Raw genomic sequence first — 19,391 nt, forward strand, 5'->3', positions numbered from 1 at the left:
GTTTCTCCAAACTACGGATGGAATAAATATATGTCTATAATTCCAGCACTGAAGAGGCTCAGGCAGGATGATCATATAGTCAAAGCCAGCTCTAACCAGAGTTCTAGTGTGTGTAATATTATATAATATATATATTATATATATTTACATATATATATCCTATTACTTATATATACATACACATTACACATATTACATATAACACACATATGTTTATACACAAACATATGTATATATACATATACACATCCTACTATTTATAACATATATATCTATACATACACGCATATATACATGACACACACTATACACATGTGTGTGTATGTGAGTATATGTGTGTGTGCATGTGTATACCACATTTTCCATGTCCTTAACTCAAAATAAAGAACCTTAATTAAATTATGAGAAAATAACTGGCTAGTATCGGGAAGCAAGATTGTCAAAAACAAGCAAAGACAAAATGTCACAGATTAGAGCAAACTGTGGGGATACGGCAATTAAATGCAGTGAGGTGTCAACACTGGCAGCATGATACCGATGCCCTTGTTTATTCTGACATTTATCTCTTGGTCAATGTTGACCTGGAGTTAAAAATCTGAAGATAGGAGAAGAATCTAGATATGCCCCTCTTCCCATGCCCTTCTTGTAAGTCTTTTGTAAATATAAAATTATTTCAAACTAAAGCAGCATTCACAGTTCCTCATCTTAAGGCCTTGATCAACATAGCTACCATGTGCTTGCATTCAGGAAAACAGAAAGTTACAGCTCTGGAGTGAGCTACTCGCACATTCACGCTCAGGCTCTGGTGTTTAGTGGGGAGAGTTTCCGGGAGGTTTCACAGTGGCACATTTGGGAAGGCAGAGGGTGGGGCTACGTGGAGCTGAAGGCAATGAGCCTGTTTCTCGTGCGAGTGCTTCTTCACTTGGAGGAAACTATATAAGGACAGTAGACAGAACTTGAGAAAATATGTAGCATTTGCAAAGGAAATGCAAATATATGACACTGAATACAATTGGTTTCTTTCTAAAGAGAGTTCTGAACTTAAGTAGGTTGTGTTCATGTGTGTCAGGGCAGGAGTACATGTGCCAAAGGGTACATGTGGAGATCCGGGGACAACCTCAGTCCTCACCTTACTACCTTGAGATGGGGCTCTTGTTGATTACCCCTGTGTATGTCAGTCTATCAAGCCCACAAGCATCCCTGGATTCTCCTGCCTCTGTTGCTCATCTTGGTACAAGAGCTCTGGGATTATAAACATGTGCTTTATACCTGGCTTTATGTGGTTTCTGGGGATTTGAACCCAGGTCTTCATACTTACCCGCAGCATACACTTTATTCACTGAGCCATCTCCTGAGTACTCAGAGTTTAATTTATGAAAATAAACCAATATGTAGAAAGTCCCCACTCCGCTGTTAACTATGTTACATTTTTAGTTTATACTTACAATGCTTTTGGGGAAAATAAGCGGAAAAAACATGTTTAGGAATCAGAAGTTGTAAAAAAGAGTCATCTGAGTTTGAGCTGTTATCTTGAAAAAGAAGAGGCATTCCAGTAAGAGTTCTCCAAATGCACATTCCCTTTGTCATTTGCAGTAGATGTCAGTGAAATCCAATGTATGTGAAAGCAGTTACGGAGATGTGTGATTATGCCTCAGAGGTATGTTTGTCACAGAGCCTTTGTCTTCTGAAGAAGTTTTCTGGTTTTGAAATTAGTATTAGCTCTCTTCTAATCTATTCATGTGTTTTAAATTTATATATTTATAATATGTTTTCTGTGTGTGTGTGTGTGTGTGTGTGTGTGTGTGTGCTTGTGCATGGAGACTAGAGGTTAACCTCGGGTGTTGTTCCTTAGGTGCCATCTTGTTTTTGAGGTAGGGTCTCTCATTGGCCTCGAAGGTGCTGACTTTGCTAGTCTAGCTGGCCAGTGAGACCCAAGGAATCCATCTGTGCTGGGATAGCAAGCATGTACCACCACACCTGATCTTTTTATGTAGTTTCTGGGATCAAACTTCATGCTACTGTGGTAAGCATTTTTGAGTTAACATTGGGTAAGTTATCTCCCCAGACCTCATAACTTTCTTAACACGTGAAAACTTATCTATTTTTCCACGTAGATTTTAAGAGAAACATTCTAACGTGTCATCAAAATCTCTGTGTGGAGGAGAGGCTCAAGAACTGTTTCCTCTGTGTGGATGAGAAACCATAGGTGGGAGAAGGAAGAGCAGGGTAAACGTTGTGCAATCACAGAGCAATATGAGACAAAACAACCGGTTCTTTCCATAAGTTCCACTATCTAAACTGCGAAGCACTCTTGCTCTCGATAGACATCAGGTCCCATGGTAACTTAAGAGGAAGCAAAGATGAGAGTGAAATCATGAGCCAAGACACACCCAGTGTGAACTAAGATCACGGTCACTTACCAAGCAGGGAGGAGTACAGCCGCATCATTGAGAAGGCAAGGTGGATGGGAGATGTTTGCACCACAAATTTGCAATGGAGCCGATTAAAGTCCAGACAGGGCTGCATAAGCCATGTGAACATGTCCTCAACCTGAGAGGAGACAGCTTCGTGAGACTGTGGAAACAAAGAGCTTGTCCCCACCTCAGAGGCTGGAGATGCCTGGTGCAATTAATTGTTGGGTACTTTTGAGTGCTGTTTCAAAATTTACATGCTTCAAATTTGGAGTTTTGATCCTTTCCTGGGCTAGCCATATGATGCTCTCTCAGGATGCAGGGTTACAGCAGTGAATGATGGCTCCCCAACTGTCACATAACCACCAGGGCAAGAGGAGAATTCTTTACAGTATACTGTGATGCTAATCCATGGCACTTGTATTTTAGATAGACTAAATGCATTTTTAAACTTATGCTATTTTTAGTGTGCAGTGAGTTTCCATTGTAAATGGAAGGGCATCTGTATTCCTTTAATGAGTAAATATTTATTGGGTATTTACTGATTGCATTGTGGCAAATATGCTTGGGATGAATAATAGAGAAGACAGACTCACCCCTTGCTAGGAGGAGGAGAGACAGACAATAAGCAAAGAACTAAGCATGTTACAGGTCACAGAAAGTGTCATCAGGAAAAAAAAAGCATTAAGGGGTGAATAACAGGAAAGTCTTAAAAACGAGTCATGGAAGGCCTCTTGGAGGAGAAAACGATGATTCTCTCCTGTGGCGGTGGGAGTTGAACCCAGAAGACTGTGAGTGTTCGGGCCACACTGCTCAGCAAGGAGATTATAGGACCCAGTGACAAAGGTCTGACTTGGGCAAGATGTATAAATGGGAAATAAAAGGCACAGGTGCTTTGGGGATTGTGAAACCTGGGTTTTGTAGGAATGGAAACAAGACAAGATGGCCCAGGAGTGAGACTGAGCTAGAGAGGGAACCAATAGGCCACAGAGGCAGGCAAGCCCAGACTACAGTGGGTCACACGCTCCGATAAGGGATCTGGGGACATGATAGAGTCCACAAGGGACTTGATGAGTATGAGGTCTTGGCATCTCCTAGTGTGTGTGTGCGTGTGTGCATCTGTGTGTGTATGTTAGTTCCAGGGAGTACACGTGAACAGGTATTTCTATAAATGCTTGTGGTCATATATATTATATATGGATATGAACGGGGCATACATGGGATTGTCCTATATAATCCTCCAGACTATTCTAGAGTGGGACAAAATCCGACCCTCGGCTTCTTTCACAGGAGACTCTCTTAAGGATGTTTACTCCAACAAGGAAAGACAAGAGGCACTGTAAATACAGGATCTCCCTCCCAGCTTCCCTGGCCTGACAGTGTGGTCAGTTACCTATGTAGCCTGAACTTTTCTACTTCTGGTATACTGACTTGTTAATTTACATGTGTACATATATATGCAAATACATGTCACATGTGTTTGGGTGTGTGGAGGCCAGAGGTCAATCTGGAGGTCTTCCTTAGTCATATTCCACTTTCTTTTTTGAGACAGGGTCTCTCTCTCTGAACACAGAATTTACCAGTTTGACAAGAATGGCTAGCTAGCAAGTCCCAGAAATTCTCCTTTCTCCTTATCTCTGGCACTGGGATTATAGTCGTATGCCATGGTATCCACTGTTCGTTTCTTTATATCTTTACATGGGTGCTAGGGATTGAACTCAGGTTCCTAAGCTTAGCAGCAAGATTTTTTTTTCTTTTTTACCAAGAAGAACCATCTTTCTGATTCTTCTACTTTCTTAGGATGGGATAAATGTGACTTTTATTTGCCATACCATTTGTGGGGTGACAGCACAGAGGGGCATGGCTCTTCTAAGGGGTTGTCTCTAGAACTGTAGCTATAGATATTTCTGCTAGTGGGATAGTAGAGTAAAAAAGCAACACCATGGTCACCATCGAGAACTGTTCTTGGCTCTGGTATTCTCCATGAGGGTGGGGGAGGTAGAACAAGAAGAAAAAATAGATTATACTACATCATCCCCACTACATGAGGAAGAAAGTTAAAAATATCAGGCAGCCTGGGACAACATAATGGGACTATTGTGGAAGATAGAGAGACAATGAAGGTAGAGGTGGGCCTGCAAGGTCCATGGGAGGAGGAGGGAATTAAGTATGGGAGTCATGTGGTGAAAGGGATGTCCCAGAGTCTTACCAGTTCCCTGTGCTCCTTGCTGAGACAGGGGGGCAAAGTGTCCATGTACGAGTCCTTCAAGGGCTTCCAGCCTAGCTGGTGGGCCTCCATGTAGATCATCCCACACCTAGAGGCATAGACAATTGGGTTCGTTGTGTGCTTGCTCATTACTAACACTGGCTGACATTTATTAGCACCAGCACGGCCATGTAGTATTCTGGGCTTTATGGGATTTGACAACAGCCTTTATCCAGCTATATAACCTCTCTCATCTTATTTCCCTAGGTTATTTATCTTATTTCCCTTGGTTAACTAGGTTAACCAAGTGCTTCATCACCCTCTCCATGTAGAGAATAGTGCCATGAATCTTGAATTCTTTCCTTATTAGCCATACTGCATTCTATATGCTCATAAAGTGCATGTACGTGTGTATATACACATATGTACATGCAGTTTAAATCTGAGTGTTCCCTATAGCATCATATTTTGAATGTTGTTCCCCACTTGGTGGTGCTATCTGAAGGAAATAGGTCACTAGGGAGGGGAAGGCCTTGGAAGGTTATGGCCCCAATCTTGGTTCCTGCCTTACTCTACTTCCATGATGTGAACCACCCCTGACCACACATTTCTGCTACTATGATATGAACTGTTGCACCTTTCCTTTCAGTCACAACAGACTGAAAGCCCATAGACTGTAAGCCAAAAGAGTCCCTCCTTCTTCCTCCTCTCCCGTTGTTTAAAGTTTACTTTTATTTTTAATTATGTGTACATGTGTGCATGTTTGTGTGGGGGATATGCAACATGTATGCAGGTAGCCAAAGAGATCAGGAGAGTGTGTTGTGTCCCCTGGATATAGGCAGTTGTACATTTCCTGACATGCATGTTGGGAACTGAACTCAGGTCATCTAGAAGGGGAACAAGTTCTTGCCATCACTGAGGGGCTCCAGTCCATTTCCTTCTTTGTAAGCTACCCTCTTTCTTCTTCTCCTTCTCCCTCTTGCTCCTCCTCCACCCTCCTCTTCTTCCTTCCTTCCTTCCTTCCTTCCTTCCTTCCTTCCTTCCTTCATTCCTTCCTCCCTCCCTCCCTCCCTCCCTCTCATCCTCCCTCCCCCCCTCTCTCCCTTCTTTCTTTCTTTCTTTCTTTCTTTCTTTCTTTCTTTCTTTCTTTCTTTCTCTCTCTCTCTCTCTTTCTTTCTTTTCTTTCTTTTTTTACCTATGCCTCTTCATTCTTCTTCTCCCTCCCCTTCCCCCACTTTCTCTTTCTCCTCTTCCTACTCCTGATTAATTTTATTTTTCCCTTCATGCCCAAGCATGTGCACCCATATGAACAGAGGCATGCCAAACATGCCAGCTCACCTGCTCACGGTGGCGGGGGAGGCCTGCTCTAGATCTGCTGGCTCAAAGATCAGACTCATCTTGGAGCTCATCTGTATGATCTCTCCACTCATTAAACACAGCTGTAAGTGTAAGGTTTGGGGGAGCACAAGGTTAGATTCTCCATCCATTAACCACAGCTGAAAGTGTAGGGACGGGGAGCAAGCTAAAATCCCATCTACAGAGGAAAGGTCACAGTAGAGACAAAATTAACTCAATGGAGTGTACACATACGTGTTAAGTGCCTACTACATGCCAGGCATCATTCTTAGTGCATAGAGTGAAGCAGACAATAATTCCCATCTTCTTTGGGTTTATATTCTGCCAAAAGGAGGAAGGTGATAGGCAAAGTATAGGGTAATAAAAGTGTTCTGGAGACATGGAGAGCAAAAGGCTTGGGGACTGCTGTCATGGCTGAAAGACTGTAATTTTAGGGACAGAGTATCTGGCCTCACAGTGAATTGCAGCCTGAGGTAAAATTGAGGCATTATCAATGCCTATGAAGTGATTTGATCTTTCTTTGTATTACCACAAAATTGTTGTTGTTATTATTATTATTGTTATTATTTCACAGTCTACTTTGAGACAGGTCTCACTATGTTGCCTATCCTAGCTTTTAGATCTCTCTTCAGTCCAGGCAGACCTTGAACTGATGATCCCTGTCTCAGCCTTGTGAGTAGCTGGGATCACAGGTCAGTGCCACTAGGTCTAACTTAACATAGAATTTAGCTGCTTATCTTCATGGGCATATTTTCCACCTGTTTTGATTGCTCAAGTTTCTGAGAAACTGCTGATTTTGAACCATCCACAAAGACTAACCCACAGCTGGAATGAAGAGAATTACTTGTTAAATCCCTCTTGGGATGGAATGAGAGACCACTAGAGGTTGTCTTGTTTGGCAGGCACATCCTTGAAGCATGCTGTGAAGATGGACATGTGAGCCTCAGGACATCCACTAAAGGCATAACTTGCCACTTGGCAACACAGACTCAAGTAAAACACCTTAATCCTGGGACAAAACCTGAGCCCTGGTCACTCAGGGGGGATCGAATGCCAGATATCCACATGGTTCATCCAATTTTGTGGTTAGAAAACTCTGTGTATTCCTTGGCCCATGCCACTGTATGTGTCCCGAGAGACATTATAGCTATGATAGGACCAATGCCCCACCAGTTTATATCAACTCTCAAAAAAATAAAATAGACTCACATCAGTGACTAAGCTTGACTTACTCGTTTAGACTCTTTACGACTGCCTAAAATTTTCATACTTTTTGTTTCTTTGTGGTGCTGGGGACAGAACCTTGGCCCTATGAGGTAAGTACCCTGTTACTGAGCTATATCCTCAAACCTTTCTATTTATACTTTTAATCTCAAATCTCACTGACTATAAGTACAAATGGAATTATAATTAGTGAACTGCTAACGATTGTTTTTGTGAGGGGCATTTATGCTAGGGTAACAAGTCTCTGACTTTGTAAAGTTTTGGTTATTCATGCATTAGTTTTTAATACTCCCACAAATAAGTGATGGCTTGGCAGCTACCTTTTTATTGTCATCCAGGACAGTGTTCATATTTTCAATCCAAACAGCATCTACCGGCCCATCAAATATAATCCATTTGCGATCATCAGTTATGGAAGACGCTTGCTCCCGGAAAGCATTGGCCAGGACACCATCTGTCCACTCATGGCTCACGGCATCAAAACAGCCATACAGCTGCCCCATTGTGATGGCCTTGGGGTTGATGATCTTGAACTCCACAGCAAACTCCTCCATCTGGTTGGCTGGGTGAGAAAGTCCATTAAAATCCATTACAAAGGCATTAGTGAGATCAGGCATTAGACAAAAGACTACCAACTTGATGAAACAGCCGTCTAAGGAGAATCTATAAAATGACACTCAGTCCTTATAAAGATTGGGGTAGCTGAATAGATTAGGCCTTTTGTTGTATGTTATCACAATTATCAATTTGTAGCCATACTTTCTTCTGAGACTTATTTCAAACTGGGCAAATGTCAGATTCATAACTAAAGAAACCTACTTTGTCTGAGAAGAATTCAAGCATTAAAGAAAAGAACTAGCATTCCACCTGCTCTTATGTGCCTGGGATCACAGCCACCCTTGGCTCTAGCCTGGGATGTTAAAACCCCTGATAGGGCGAAATGATTCTGGAAAACAATTGCTGTGTTTCTCCATCCAAAGAAGAGTCTAAATGAATAAGTCAAGCCAAGTCACCGATGTGAGACTATTTTAATCATTTAGAGATGATACAAACTGGTGGGGGATCAGTCCTACAATAGCTGTGACCTCTCTGGGGACACATACAGTGGTATGGACCAAGGAATACACAAAGTATTCTTAAAGTTAAAACTAATATTAAAGTTTATTAGAAAATGATTTTACTTAGGTGGGGTGGCATATACATGTAATTTCAGCACATGAGGGACTAAGGCAGGAGGATCATGTGTTTTAAGACCAGCCTGGGCTACAATAGTGAGTTTCTGTCTAAAAATTAAATAATAGTTTAAAACTCCAAAACAAGTAATAAACAAAAGAAAACTTTTTTTTTTTTTGAGACAAAGTCTCTCTACTTTGTAGATTTGGATGTCCTGAGACTCACTATGTAGATCTGGCTAGCTTTGAACTCACAGAGATCTGCCTGCTTCTGCTTCCTGGTGGCTGGGATTAAAGGCATGTGCCACCATGCCTGGCAAGAAAACATTTTTTAATGGAACCTAGGTCCTCTGGAAGAGCAACAATTACTCTTAACCACTGGGACATTTCTCCAGCTCCCAACCCCCCAAAACCAATTTTAATTCTTGTATAAACTCATGTGCAACATAGGCACACTTTTAAGTATGACATACTTGCATATTATGCAGAAGCAAACATACAAATGCAAGAAAAGAAACCTAGATTGCTTATTTAGTGGTAAACATAGCTTTCATTTGTTGAATACCTATAATGTTCCATGTATTTACCTATGTAATCTAATTCTCAAAGCAATCCCATCCTAGAGCTGGAAAAAGAGAGGAGAAGACATTAAATTACTTTCCTAAGTTTAAGTATTTGTTCCAAAGATGAGCTCTTATCCTCTACTCTAGGAAGAAGGGAGACAAGGAGGAAAGGAAGAGAAGCAAAGGATGGGAAGAGGAAGTTGGAAAGGAAAGGAAGCATGCTAACTCTTTTGTTTTTAAACTGATTTTGTTTAAGTCAACAACAGTCTTGCTATTCTCCTTGGAGAACCACCAGGGAAGCCACTGTTGAGTATTTAACAGTATCATTCCAGCCTCCACGCCACACACAGCAAATCTCTTGTCGGAAGATCCTGTGCCCCAGTCTTTATTTTCTACCTGCAGACATTTGTGTGCTGTCCTCTGTTTTTAATGCATATATTAACGCTCAGGTTGACAAAGCTCATGGCCTGGCATTGTCTCCACAGAGTCAGGTAACTGGGCAGGAAGTCCTGACTTCCCTGAAACAGAGGGTGCAAGCTTTACCTGCATGTAAATCACCCAGAGCTGCAGCCAGAACCTTATAAGCTGATGTCTTGCCACCCATAGGGTCTCCAACAATCATGTAGCCATGTCTTACCAGCATCATCTCATAGATCTGAGAAGAGAAGTCACATAGGGAATTAATTCTGGTGCACTGCCTTGTACTACAGTGAGAGGTTAATGAGGGCAGATATCAGAGTTTCAAGGCCACAATGACTCTTAAGAGCTGCAGTCCTTTTAGTGGTCTATTGTTTATATGTGCCTTAGATTGCCTAGGACATAGGGGGACTATTTGTTTTTCTCCTATCTAGATGCTAATTCTCACATGATTACTCAGATGACCCCGTTGAACCCATCCAACCCCTGGTGGAAGGAGAGAACCAACTTTAGAAAATTGTCTTCTGACTTGTGTCTATATACACTTAGTCAATAAAGTAAAAAAATAATGTTTAGATTATATGAAATAATTATATGCATTTTGGGGTACCCTAAAACACATTACCCAAATAATTGTTACACAAATAATAATTTGGGTACACAAATAATCATTTGATACATTTACAAAATTATATTGATCAAATTTCTATCTTCCAAGATAATAATTATTTTTATGAAGTCACTATAATTAAAGAGTAGATGGTGGCCACTAGGGGCAGGAAGGGAAGAAGAGGAGTTGGGGATAGAGAGAGGTTAGATTACTGACACTCCAAAAATTAGATTGGAAGAATTAGCTGTAGAATTTTGTAATGGGATAGGGCAACTGTGGTTCACAATACTTTATCTCTTAAAATATATTTACATATATACCATATTCATAATTTATCATCAATGGCATTTACAATTAAAGAGAGTAAGACAATAGGAATCATTTTTGCAATCTGCATTTTCTGTTGGAGGTCTATATACTGTTCTAACCTGACTGGAGCTCTCAGCTGATGAAAACTATTTCCAGATCCAGGCTCCAACACATTTATAAGATTCCATGTAATTTCAGCCTCTACTTTTAAGTACGATAGTGGTTTGAATGAGAATGTCCTCAATAGACTGAATGAAGCATTTGAACACTTGGTTCTCAGTTGATGTTGTTGACTTGGGAGGTTTTAAGTGAGACCTTGCTGGCGGAAGTATGTCACTCGGGTTGGCTTTGAGAAGACAGAGACTTTAGTGCCCGTGACTGAGATGTGAGCTCTCTGCTTCCTTGTCCTGTTGCCAGGCCTGCAGCTTGCTGCTGTCACTCCCTGCCATGACAGACTCTCATCCCTCAAGAACTGTTAAGTCCCAATAAGCTCCTTTATCTCCAAGTTGCTTTATCACAGCAACAGAAAAGGAACTAATTCATGTATCAACATCAGTTTTCATAAAAGCTCATTTAAAAAATATGTCTTGATCACTCTTTTTTTTCCTGTGAGAAGCAGCTCATAATATTTAAAATAAAAATACTCCACTCATTTTTATTTATGTGAAAAAATTTTCCCTTTAGACTGTAAGCCCCTCAGAGAAAAGCAACACATGAAGCTTTTAATCTTAAAGGTCAAGTTCTCGTTATTTTTCCACCTTGGAGGTGAGTGATGAGAAGAACCAAGGGAGGCAATGATTATGGAGATGGTAGAAGAGAGAAAAATAAACACCAGCAAATATTTATTGAGCATCTACTCATGCCAGGCACTGCTCTTGGTGTGTGGACAGAGAAAGAACAAAACAGTAAATTCCCATCCATCAAGAAAGGTTTATGCTCAAGCATGTTTGAGAGACATTTATAGTGAATAGAGGTGAAAACAGGACAGAAGGTATCTCGGACTCGGTAGCCTCCAGCCTTCCTGAAAGTGGCTGTGAAGATATCAAGATACAAAAAGGCAGGGAATTCTGGATATCTTGTTTTTGAAGTTTTAACTTTACTTTTGAGAATTGGCACTAAATGACAGCAACATTTGCCTTTATGTCTGCAAATGCTTTGAAATACATTAAAAGCAAGACTGGTGGATGGATAGATGGATGAGTAAGTGGCTATTTGGTGGAATAGGTGGGTGGCTGGGTGGATGTATGGGTGAGTGCGTATGTGCTTGGGTAGACCGATGGATGATCATAGGTGAGAAAGTAATAAAGCAGAATTACAAAATGTTCATTGTAAAATCTAGGTGGAGAGGGGATATTTATCCATAACTCTTTTCACTTTTTGGAAGTTTAAAATATCACATAATAAAATATAAGAAATGGAAGCACATGCCTACTTAAAAGGATAGGACACATATAAAATAAAAAAAATGAAAGCCAGATTCAATATTAGGTTAAATGAAATATGTAAAAAAAAATGAAGTTTACTTGGTGATATAGTAGGGAAAAATTATTGGCGCAAGTCAGTCTGACCTCAGAGTCTGAAGGCGTGGGTCCTACCCTGACCTTTGCTTCAATTAACATCGTAATTTTGAGAAATGACAAAGCTGACAAAGCTAATGATGACTGAGGAGGAGACATAAACACAGCACCATGCACCGTCCAGTGCTTTCTACGCAGGTGTGCTGTCTCAGAAATCACTCTATAGGGAAGTTTCTTCTCCTTGCATTATACAGGTGAGGAAACCAATACCCAGAGAAGTGAAAGAATTTGCCTTAGATTCCACAGAAGGATCTTACAGGAGTGAGATTTGAATCTGGGTCAACACTAATCCCAAATCTGGTTCCCCTCTGAACCTCACTGCTTTCGTGGAGTCTAGATTAGCTAGTATTCATGAGTCTCTGTGACCCTGTTTAGTGTGTGCAGTTGGGTCACAGTTCATTGAATTTATTACTGTAAGTCGTAAGTCAGCTTTGCATGGAGTGGTCCCAGAAGGGAAACACTTCAACTAGCACGACACTATACGGATGCTTGTTATGGTCAGTCTGTGCTTTCTGTCAGACGTCCTGTCTGAGGCCTACTGATACTACAACCCTAGCTGTCATGACTGGGGCGGGGATAATTTTATCTCCACTTGGTTATGATCTAGGTTTTATCTCTGTAATTGGTTCAGAGTTGGTCATGTGATATCATCATACTCATTCACACTTTAAGACATGTATTTGTACAGGTGTGTGTGGACAAGTATATGGAAGCCAGAGATTGAAATTAGTTATCTTCTATTGTTCTCCACCGTATTTTTTCCAAGCTCCCTTATTCAGATGGACAGCTGCTAGTGAGCTCCAAGGCCCGCCCCATCTCAGTTGGCTCCTCCCACTACCAATTTCACAGCTGTGGACTGCCACCAGATCTGGCTTTCACGGGGGTGCTGGGGAACACAACTTGGTCCTTGTGCTTACTCAGCAGCACTTTTCCATGGAATCACCTTCCCAGCTTTGAGACATTTGGTGGAGCTACTTGGAGCGAGACGCCTTCTCCTTTTGTGACAAAATAAAGTCTAAGACTACGGGGATGAGGTGGAAGGAAGGTAACTATAAATGAAGTTTAAATACGGTGAGGGAGGCTAGGCTCACAGACGAAGAGAGCAACACTCCCAGTGTGGTTATCCAGAAACCTGGATCCCACCGTGCCCAAGGCCAGCACATTCCGGTGCTTTTCAGACTGGGTGAGTAAATACCATTTTTTTGAGGACTAAGGCAGTCTGAGTTGGCATTTTAAGTGCAGAGTAATGAAAAGCTCAGTGTAACCACACAGTTTCCCCCAAGAAAGATGACTATAGGAGAAGTGCTGGTGTTTATCTTCTTTTGCTTTGTTGTTACTCTTTTGAGATTACAAATGTACCTCCTGGGGATTACACGTGTATGCCTTCCCATGCCTAGGTAAAATGTTGGGATGCACACTTTATCTTGTAGAAGCAAAGACTGATGGCACGAGAGACTGTCAAGTGGGTCTTTTAGCTCCCTTGTTACTCAGGCTTTGCTACTCAGCTTGCTGTTAGTCCAGCTCACATCTGCCCTAGGTCTTTCTAGTTCCTGACTCCAGTAGACAGTAGGTATACTCACGCTTGAGCAGAGGAAACTAACCTGGATAATCTTCCCAATGAACCAGGGCACTGGCTGCAGCTGCATATTTCTGATATTTTTCTCCAGTGCTTCCAGGAAAACTTCATAGTCTGGCTTTGGAAGAACAACTCCAGGAAACAGATCTGAGATAATTCCCTGTAATACAAGAATTCAAGAGAAATGAAGACAGGGCAGGGAGATACCTGTTAGGTTAGCTCACCTTCTCTTAAAAGGAGATCTACAGACAGAAGAAACCTTAGACAAACTGGAACGCTTATTTTTTTCCTAGACTTAAAATCACAAATGCCAAGTTTATGAACCATGATTTCCCTCCTGAATAGTTTTAGAAGCCAGGAGAGATTTAATAGGCCCACAGTGCTGTTCTCTGGTCATTCCACAAACTAATGAGATGGACAACCCCTGTCTTTATGACACTCATAGCCTGATAAAGAAGATAGACCTTAAGTTAGTTATAAAAGAAACTAATTTCATTAGATTAAAAACCATGGTCCAGATCTAAAGCAAATAGTGAAAAAATTTTTATTAAAATTAAAACTAAATAGGGCTTTTTGCTTTTTTTTTTTTTTTTTTTTTTTACTATTATTAACATGAAGGGCAAACAGTGTGTTAGGGAAGACTAAGTCATTAAACTGCTTGCTGTGCAAGGCCTGATTTGGATCCTGAACACTCATGTAAAAAGCTAGATGTGGTGACATGTGCCAGTAATCCCAGCTCTGAGGCGGCAGAGGCTGGTGGGGTCTTGGAGCTTACTGGCCAGCCATTCTAGCTGATCTGGTTAGCTCCAGGTTCAGTGCAAGAGAGGATCTCAACAGCAAAAAATGGTGGAAGGTCACTCGTGGTGGCTTGTGCCTTAAATCTAAGCACTTAGGGGGCAGAGGCAGGTAGATCTTTGTGAGACTGAGGCTAGCATGTTCTACACAGCAAGTTCCAGGTCAGCCAGAGCTACATAATGAGACTCCAACTTTGAAAATGAAGGAGAGCGTTAGGCAATGGTAGCTGAGATTAACCTGGGTCTCTGCATGCACCGACACACACTCTCAAAGGTGGACGGCTAGAATGAGAAAGCGTGCCAAGAGGAGGAAGATGTGGGGAAGTGCTGAAGAAAATAGTTTATTCTCCAAAGTTGAGCCTGGGTCCCTGATCAAGGCCCCAAGACAGCATACCTGAAACAAGGGGACATCTTGAGCCAAGAACTTGGCCAGGTTGACATCTAGCAAGGCCCGGAGCAGCAGAACACTCTCATTCTCCTCAGGGTACTTAAGCTTCAGATTGCCTGCAGCTGTGAGCACAGACTTGACAGCCCGCATGCCATAGTCATAGTGGTGCTGGGACGAGAGCTGCTCAGAGCACAGGCGGTAGGTGGCGACAATCTTCTGGGCAAGACTGTACAAGGGCAAAGACATGACTACAGGTCCTCACTGCAGCCTCTTGAGAAGCTATGCTAGCCCATACATTTAGTGAGCAAGTCTTTTACCAGAATCACCACAATGAACTAAGGAAACAAACTGCCTTCAAAGATAGGATGAAAGCAAGCAAACACATATACCTAACATACATTCTAATGAAGTTACATTATGTGTTCCATGTGTGTGTATGAATGCATGCATACATGTGGAGGCATACACTAGCTTGAAATAATGAATCAAACTATTAACTGTGTCAATCACTGAAGGGCAAAAGTAAGGTTTACTGGGAGACATTTACCTTCTCTACTTCTGTGACATTACAATATTGTTTGATATCCTGTTTGCATTTTAAGAATACAAGAATGCTAATTCTTAGATTAAAATGCTACATGGCTCATGTAGCCATGCTGTAAAAATTCCAGGTTCCCAGTTCTCCCATTGAGGAGCAATGCTCATGATTAGAAATATCCATTTGCAATTTTGAATGAGTGCAAAGCAAATGTTTGTCATGCTCTGCCACTGGGATTTGGACATCAGGTTTACCCTAACTAATACACTTAAAACACATTGTCCTTGTGACGATTCCCTTTAGAAAGTGGATTCACTTTTTAAAAAACAAAGACTTGTTCACACTGTAGCACAGGGCTTAGCATTAGACAGATGGTGAACTGAATAGTCAAGCCAATGTGATCCAGGTCTACCATAGGGAAAATATAAACCTATTGCTTGGGGGAAGCCTTTTACCAAGGAATGGTGATATATTCTGTGAAAATTTCTTAGGCTACAAATAAGAAACACCTATATACTCTGTATGAAGAATAAATGAAACACATTCCAACAACAAAATCAAGGGAAATACAAGGTAAACAGCAACAATAATGAAAAACAAATGTAAAACTTAGGCTGGGCCAATATAAGCCATTTTATAATGATTCATAGCTCTAGGTGTGTGCTGTTGTGAGTATGCACGTACACACATAACGACACTGATCACTGAGTGCCTTGGAAAACTGGGAGATGCTTGAATCAGAAGTAATCCCATTAATTGGAGTCAACAAATGTTATATTGCTAGCCTTTAACTAAATTGTTTAATTAATTAAATAATACTAAATTTCTCTCTGTCACTTTGGAATAATTTTGTGTTTTATAGTCTTGTTTTAAGCCATTCAGTATTATGGGGGTAGATGTGTTAGCATGAGGGGCAGGAAGGATATGAGTAGCTACAGTTTTTAAACAGTGTTTGGGTATGTATAAGCGACAAGAACCCCTTTCATGGGTATCTGGGCCTGTTCTCAGGAATGGAGTTAGGAGCAAACCCAAGGCCATATGTTCTCAAGTCAGCTAGAATAAAGTTTCTTGAGTTTTTATTTTTTTTTCTCCCAGTGATCTACCTCAAATCTACCACACATGAAAAAAAAATGCTCTTTAGGGCTATCTTGGACTCACTGGAAAACAAATGTACCATACCTCCTGGAGTCTAGAAATCCCATAGAATAGAGAGAAATTTCTCCAATAAGAGCATAATCTGGCACCATCATGGCTACTGTTCGGAATAAGGCCTGGAAAAGAAATAATCAATTAGAACAAGAGCATACAAAATAAATGCTTAGGGAAGGCACATCTATAGAGACAAAGAGAAGTCATGTGATCACCCAGTCAACCCAGTGACAGTCAAGGGAAGAAGGACCAGAAGACAAGTTAGCTCAGACAGACAACCTCTGTGCTGACTCTGACCAAGTTACATGGTATTGCATTGGGTATAATTGCTGTGCAGAAGGTTCTAGATGCTGATTTTACAATTTTGTTTCACACTTTGTCCAATGAGGACATAGCATTATTCAACTTCCCAGAATTCAGTAAGATGTTAGATGCTATTTAAGGATGCAAGACCAGGGCTGGTGAGATGGCTCAGTGGTTAAGAGCACTGACTGCTCTTACGAAGGTCATGAGTTCAAATCCCAGCAACCACATGATGGCTCACAACCATCTGTAATGAGATCTGATGCCCTCATATGAGTGAGTGGGGGCCTGGAGGGAGTGGCTGGGGTAAGAGGGAGAAGGGAAGGGTAGGGGAGAACAAAACCAAAACACAAGAATTCTGAAATCAAGCAAGATCTGATTTTATTTCTGTTCTGATGCAGACTAGTTTTGGCAAGTTATAGAATACTAAATTTCAGCCTTTTCTTGTTAAAATGAACTAATAGCTTTAGCTCTTCATAGAAATATCTTGAGAATAAATGAGATAGTATCAGTGAAGTATTCACAAACAAATGTGGCCCATAGTTAGTAATCAATAAGTATCAGCTACTCTATCATTGTTTTAGAACCTAGAGGAAAAGAGGCTTGCATGATTCTTACAGTTAATTAGCTGGAGTACAAGAACTAACTCAGACTTCCTCACACCATTGCTTACTATTTCCTATAATACCTGTCTCATGTAAGTTTCTTGTGCAGGTCTAACATGGCTATTGGCTAAGGTTGGTGCAAAGAGTGGTTACAACAACTAGGTATAAAAAAGAGAAATGGAGGTCCAAATTCTATTTTGACACTCACTAGCATATGTCAGCTAACCTAGACAGACCTTGTAAAGGGGAATCTGAATTCAAGAATTGCCTCTATCAGATTGGCCTTGTGGGCATGTCTATGGAGGCATTTTCTTGACTTTTGATCTATGTGAAAGGGCCCAGATCACTGTGAGAGTGCTATCCCTAGCCTGAGCTATATAAGAAAGGTAGCTTAGTAAGCCAGGGAAGCTAGTAAGTAGTGTTCTTCCAATGGTTTCTGCTTCAGTCCCTGCTCCTAGGTTCTTGCTTGAGTTTCTGCCCTGACTTCCTTCAAAGATGGACCATGACTTAGAGGTGTATGCATAATAAGCACTCTCCTCCCACAAGTTGCTTTGGTCAATGTTCTATCATAGCATCAGAAAGCAAACAAGGATGTCAACCTACAGGGAAGGAATTCTTGATAGATCTTCTTGCTTACTTACTTCTTCTTTTCTACTCCAAGAAAAGTAGTCTGAATAAGATTTCCTGAATACTAATCGTAATGCACTTCTAGTAGGTAGAGCAACATGTACTAAAGTCTGTGACGAGGGTGTGGATAAATCTCTCATCACTTCCATCTAAGGGGTAGAGAAATCCATAAACAAGTAGGCCTAGAACTAACTCTCTCTCTCTCTCTCTCTCTCTCTCTCTCTCTCTCTCTCTCTCCCTCTCTCTCTCTCTTTCTTATCACTCTTTTCAAGCAACTAGGTAGAAGATATTCTTTCCATAGAAGATATAACTGTCATATTCCTTGGGTTTGTGCCTCCATGAAAGCAGCATCCCAAGACCATCTAGGTACATCTCCTATTGAAGAGAGCCTATTTATCTTTCTTACTTCTCATTCTGAAGCACTCTCCTCCTTTCACTAGCAACAGGGCTTGTGGATGTCACAGTGGCTGTAACTCAGGACAGATCACCAATAAGCTCTGGGAACACATACTCTTGAGTTTGCTCTAGTGGGTCAGAACAGCATGCTTTCTAAAGGAAATGACTTAGGCTTTACCAGTTTGATAATAAAGGGGGTTGATGGACATGGGTTGCTCTAGGCTTGCCAGATTTCTCTGCATTGAAATTTGGTGTTCTTTCATAAGTACATCTTTGACCTTAGTAATTGTCTTTTTGCCATAAGTCAGGATGTAAAACTTAGATGGGTTCATATAACAGTGCTAAATTTCTATCCTTTCCTAGAAAAAAAAAAACAATGAAATGTAAGAGTCCCTCTTAGCAACAGTAAGGTTGATAAGAGGCAGCTGTTGCCTCAGCATTCACCTGTCTTTACTATGCCTAGCCTACCTCTCTTTATGTCACTTGTCTGACCTCTGTAGATAAGTGAAACACTGACTCTTACTATAGCTTCACTGCTATCCACTTGCCATTTGTGTTTATGTATTTATCTCTCCTCACTGTGAGACCTTGCTGGGGAGGTAGTCTGAGACCAAGTATTATCTTAGGGTCATTGTCATTCAACTAGTCTTTCACCCTGTTCATAGCTGAGAAATATTAGCCATTTCTACTATTGGGCTATCTATGAGATCTTTGGGGGCATATGTCTAGAAAATATTACACTGTAAATATATCTATGCTATATAAATCAATGCCAACATTTACCTTGAGATTATCTGGCAACTCAGCCCTGCCAGCATACCCAGGGTTCATGGTGATGAAGACAGCACAGGTTGGGTTCAGTGAGAGCTCAGTGCCTTCAAAGATGAACATCTTCAGCTTCCGGATGATGGCTTGTTGGATGCTGAGAATCTGTTGGGCTACCACCGAGAGCACTTCCACCTGTGGAGAGAATCCCCAGCTAAGGTCTGCTCTAACAGTGTGCCCTCACTCCCGCCACTCAGCAAGAAAGGACCTCTGTTACCTGAGAACTAGAGCTTTATGTTCCAAATGATGACCATGAATTAGGGCTTTGGTAAAGAAAAGGAAAATCTCTCTCTCTCAATCTCTCTCTCTCTCTCTCTCTCTCTCTCTCTCTCTCTCTCTCTCTCT

General features: G+C 41.2%; 1 protein-coding gene across 1 annotated transcript in view; it reads right to left on the bottom strand.

The window, feature by feature from the left end:
• Nucleotides 1-19,391, bottom strand: part of Dnah3 (dynein axonemal heavy chain 3) — a 162,689-nt gene that overhangs the window by 74,114 nt on the left and 69,184 nt on the right. Inside the window, exons 31-39 of the mRNA XM_028764257.1 lie at nt 19,005-19,181; nt 16,321-16,412; nt 14,610-14,829; nt 13,447-13,581; nt 9,476-9,587; nt 7,518-7,759; nt 5,956-6,056; nt 4,621-4,726; nt 2,421-2,550 (exon numbers count right to left, since the gene is read on the bottom strand). Of these exons, the coding sequence (XP_028620090.1) occupies nt 2,421-2,550; nt 4,621-4,726; nt 5,956-6,056; nt 7,518-7,759; nt 9,476-9,587; nt 13,447-13,581; nt 14,610-14,829; nt 16,321-16,412; nt 19,005-19,181 (1,315 nt within the window). The remainder of the gene's footprint in view (nt 1-2,420; nt 2,551-4,620; nt 4,727-5,955; nt 6,057-7,517; nt 7,760-9,475; nt 9,588-13,446; nt 13,582-14,609; nt 14,830-16,320; nt 16,413-19,004; nt 19,182-19,391) is intronic.

This window comes from Grammomys surdaster, unplaced genomic scaffold, assembly GCF_004785775.1.
Source record: "Grammomys surdaster isolate TR1022 unplaced genomic scaffold, NIH_TR_1.0 142, whole genome shotgun sequence".
Lineage (NCBI taxonomy): Eukaryota > Metazoa > Chordata > Mammalia > Rodentia > Muridae > Grammomys > Grammomys surdaster.